Source organism: Phaethon lepturus, unplaced genomic scaffold (assembly GCF_000687285.1).
Source record: "Phaethon lepturus isolate BGI_N335 unplaced genomic scaffold, ASM68728v1 scaffold21912, whole genome shotgun sequence".
NCBI lineage: Eukaryota > Metazoa > Chordata > Aves > Phaethontiformes > Phaethontidae > Phaethon > Phaethon lepturus.
In genome coordinates this window covers 37107-40684 of record NW_010525841.1, presented here as the reverse complement: position 1 = coordinate 40684, position 3578 = coordinate 37107, and the positions used below count along the sequence as shown (strand labels likewise).

Below are 3578 nucleotides of genomic sequence, written 5' to 3'. Positions count from 1 at the left end.
TGAACCCTTCCTCTTTGTTGATGAGGTAAGATAGTGATACTTTCTAATAGTTCCTTGAGGACTTTTTTTCTTTCACTGTTAGTTCCTATTTTGTTAATTGGATGACAGATCCTCTAGGCTTCCCTTGCTACATTGCTCTGTTTCTTTTAGCCTTGTATGGTAAAAACATTTAAATTCAGTCTCTTTCTTGGTATTGTAGTTCCTCACTTACCTTTTTGCAAAAGAAAACAGTATTTGGGATGAGAAATATGATTCAATAGATGCGCAGGACATGAATAATCCTTTGTCCCACTACTGGATTTCCTCCTCTCATAACACGTAAGTTACTGAAAGTCTTATTGTCTATCCCTGTTCAAAGAGACCTAGCACCTGTTAGGAGAAAGTAATACTTCTAAATTATACCAGAAATATACTGCGTGCATGTGTGAAACCTTCCTAAAGTGTGATATAAATGTGGCAAATACCATTTGTGGGACTCCTTTTTCCCCTTATCTTAAGATCTTAGAGGCTTTGAAATACAACCGAGCTCAGCTGCCAGAAAACCCAAACCCTGAATCCTGTTACAAAAATAAAAAGAAGTCTTGAGCTGAAACTGTTCCAGCCTCTCTGCTTTCAGAAATTAAAGTTACTGAAGGAGCTTCCATTTTTTCCAAGTACCAACAGCCTCGTTGAGCCAGTGTCAGCATTAATTGTACCTGAATATAAGAATGCCATAAGGACCCTCACTTGTCCTGTGGGAAAATCCTATATTGTTAGTGTGATCTAAAGGGCAGTGGATTTGTTGCCTTGGGAAAGGAGACAGTGATGTGCACTATTGGTAGATACTATGACAGTTTACAGTGTCACAAAGCGGAAAAGATTTGGTCCTGAGCAGGAAAGGAATATGGAGACCTTAAATTAGCACATCTACTGATCAGGACTTGGTTATTCATGGTCTTTTCCAGGATGACAAGGGTTAGAGCAGACAGAACTTTGAAGGCCTGGGGACTGTATTTTTGTTGTTACTGTTTCTAGAGTTCTATGCTTAGTAATTTAGCTGGTGATTTCTGTAGTTTGTGTCTAAGGTATTCAGCCCTTTTCCTTGTTAATCTGTGGTATGCAAGCTCTTCAGCCCAAGTACAAACCCATGTGATGATGAGTTTGAACTGTCTTCAAAAGAATGGGATTTGCTCATCTAGCATTGTAGTGAAAAGAAAGAAGGTGTAAAGAGAGGGAGGAGAGATGAACAAATAAAATATTGCAGGGAATGAAATGAAGTGGATATGGATATAGCTTCTAGGTATATTTTGAAGTATAGGGTGTGGTATTACTCTAAATACCCTCCGCATCCCTCCAACATGATTATGCCTCAACATAATGAGGTTTAGGTATGTTTCAAAGCTCATAATTTGCTCTCCAAAAACATGTCAGTTAGAGTTGGTTGATGTTTAGATTGACCCTTTAACCTCCATTCAAAATCTGATAGCATCAGGGTCAGTTTCCATTGAAAGTAAAAAAAAAAAAAATCAACAGATATTCTCCATAGCAGGAGAAAAAATGTCGCCCAGTGAGTGAGTGGGAAATGTTTGAAATTGACTGCCTGTCTTTTACAATTTCCTTTTACTCCTTAGCTATCTGACAGGAGACCAGCTTCGAAGTGAATCCTCCACAGAAGCTTACATCAGGTGCCTTAGAATGGGATGTCGATGTATTGAGTGTGAGTAAAGAGTTTGTGGAGTGGTTTGTAACATCCTGTCCATACAAGTAGGGTTTCCCCTGTTTACCAAGAAAGAAAAAAGAACTGAAATCAAGAACTGGTTTGTTTTCTGAAGCTGAAGTTAGTCATATAAAAAAACACTGATTCCCTAAATTGTTTTTCTTATGCCTCACTATTGTTTGCTTCACTTGCTCTGATTCTTGTTCCCTTAGAGTTTTAAGGTCTTTCTAAATGTCATCTCACTGCATACCAAAAATTCAATCTTGGATCTACTATATGAAAGCATAGGATTTAAACTGGAGTTACTTGTGTAGCATAGATAGTTTATTTGCCTTCACTGTAATACAGACAAGCCTGAAGCACAGATTTTTTTGTAATTTGGTGTCATTTGTCATCCTGTTTAACTTGCTTGTAAATCAGGTAATGTCTTTGTGCATTTGTTTTCTGCTAACTGCATATGCGTCTTCATCCCTGTGCTTGTGTACCATATTGAAAAGTTTGACTTTAATTTCATGTTATTTCACCAGTTACTTCATAAAGCTAGTTGCTGCTGCTTGTTCAATTTGGCTAATGCCAAATGTATCTCAAATTAGAGTTTCAGGGTTAAAATCAACAAAGAGATAAGCTGTCAACTTGCCACTTGTTGGAGTGTACTTACCCCTGGAAAATTATTGTAAACTAGTAGACTGACAATATAGCTGCATGAATTCCTTATTTCCAGATTCCCACATGATAGTGCTTTGGGAAAATTTCATCTTGTATTTTATTTGTATTGCTCTCACTTAAATTCACTTAATTGCCTCTGTGAGAGATATAAATTCATCTAATAGAATATTTTATTAGAACATTAAAGTCTATGACTCAGTATGTGGAACACTGAAGATTTGGATGGATTCTTTCTACCAGTTATTTAAGTAACAGCTTGGTATTTTCCTTTTCCCACTGCTTGTCTTTCCTAGTGGATTGCTGGGATGGTCCTGATGGGAAACCCATCATTTACCATGGATGGACACGGACAACAAAGATCAAATTTGATGACGTAGTACAGGCAATCAAAGATCATGCCTTTGTTACATCTCAGTAAGCTTTGATTTATTTTCCTTAAGCCTGTTTTCATATGATTAGACCTTCCTGAACTTACTTTTTGCTCTAAATTACAGAGTAAATAATAGGAGAATAATGACATTCCAGTAGTCTTCATTGTTGCCAAATGTGGGTCTTTAATAGATTCAGTTTTGAGGAAAAGTCCCATTACATAACAATTTGCTACTAAGGAATATAGTGAGTACCCTAAAGTGGTTCTTACCTCCTTGCTTGTGTCTTCTTTTATTAAATTGAAGTATGAAACGTCAAATGCTCAATAGTATGTTTTAATTTTTTTTTAAAATAATAAAATACTACAAGTGACAAGCAATACGTCTATCAAGTGACGTTTATATTAGGGGAGGTCTTAGCTGAGAAGATGTAGAATTCACAGCGTACCTTCTGAACTGATAACATGGGTTTAAATGTGTGCCTCTGCTCTGCCATTCTATAACTTGTGCTGAGATGAACACGAAGAATAATTAGGGGAGGTCTTAGCTGAGAAGATGTAGAATTCACAGCGTACCTTCTGAACTGATAACATGGGTTTAAATGTGTGCCTCTGCTCTGCCATTCTATAACTTGTGCTGAGATGAACACGAAGAATAATTGCCCCAAAACTGGGAAGGAGATAGGGCTGTCAGTGTCCTGTTTTTCCACTTTACCAGCTGGACATAGAGAAGCATTATTTTCACACATGGGGCAGTGTCTGCACAGGAATATTGTATTACTGACAACCATAATATATGATGCATTACGGTTTCAGACCATCAGTACTGTGAATGCAGTGTGATGCTTT

General features: G+C 37.3%; 1 protein-coding gene across 1 annotated transcript in view; it reads left to right on the top strand.

The window, feature by feature from the left end:
• PLCG2 (phospholipase C, gamma 2 (phosphatidylinositol-specific)) overlaps positions 1-3578 on the top strand; it is a 59647-nt gene that overhangs the window by 28954 nt on the left and 27115 nt on the right. Inside the window, 4 exon segments of the mRNA XM_010282890.1 lie at positions 1-25; positions 200-318; positions 1611-1696; positions 2656-2776. The exon segment at positions 1-25 is cut by the window's left edge and continues 11 nt beyond it. Of these exon segments, the coding sequence (XP_010281192.1) occupies positions 1-25; positions 200-318; positions 1611-1696; positions 2656-2776 (351 nt within the window).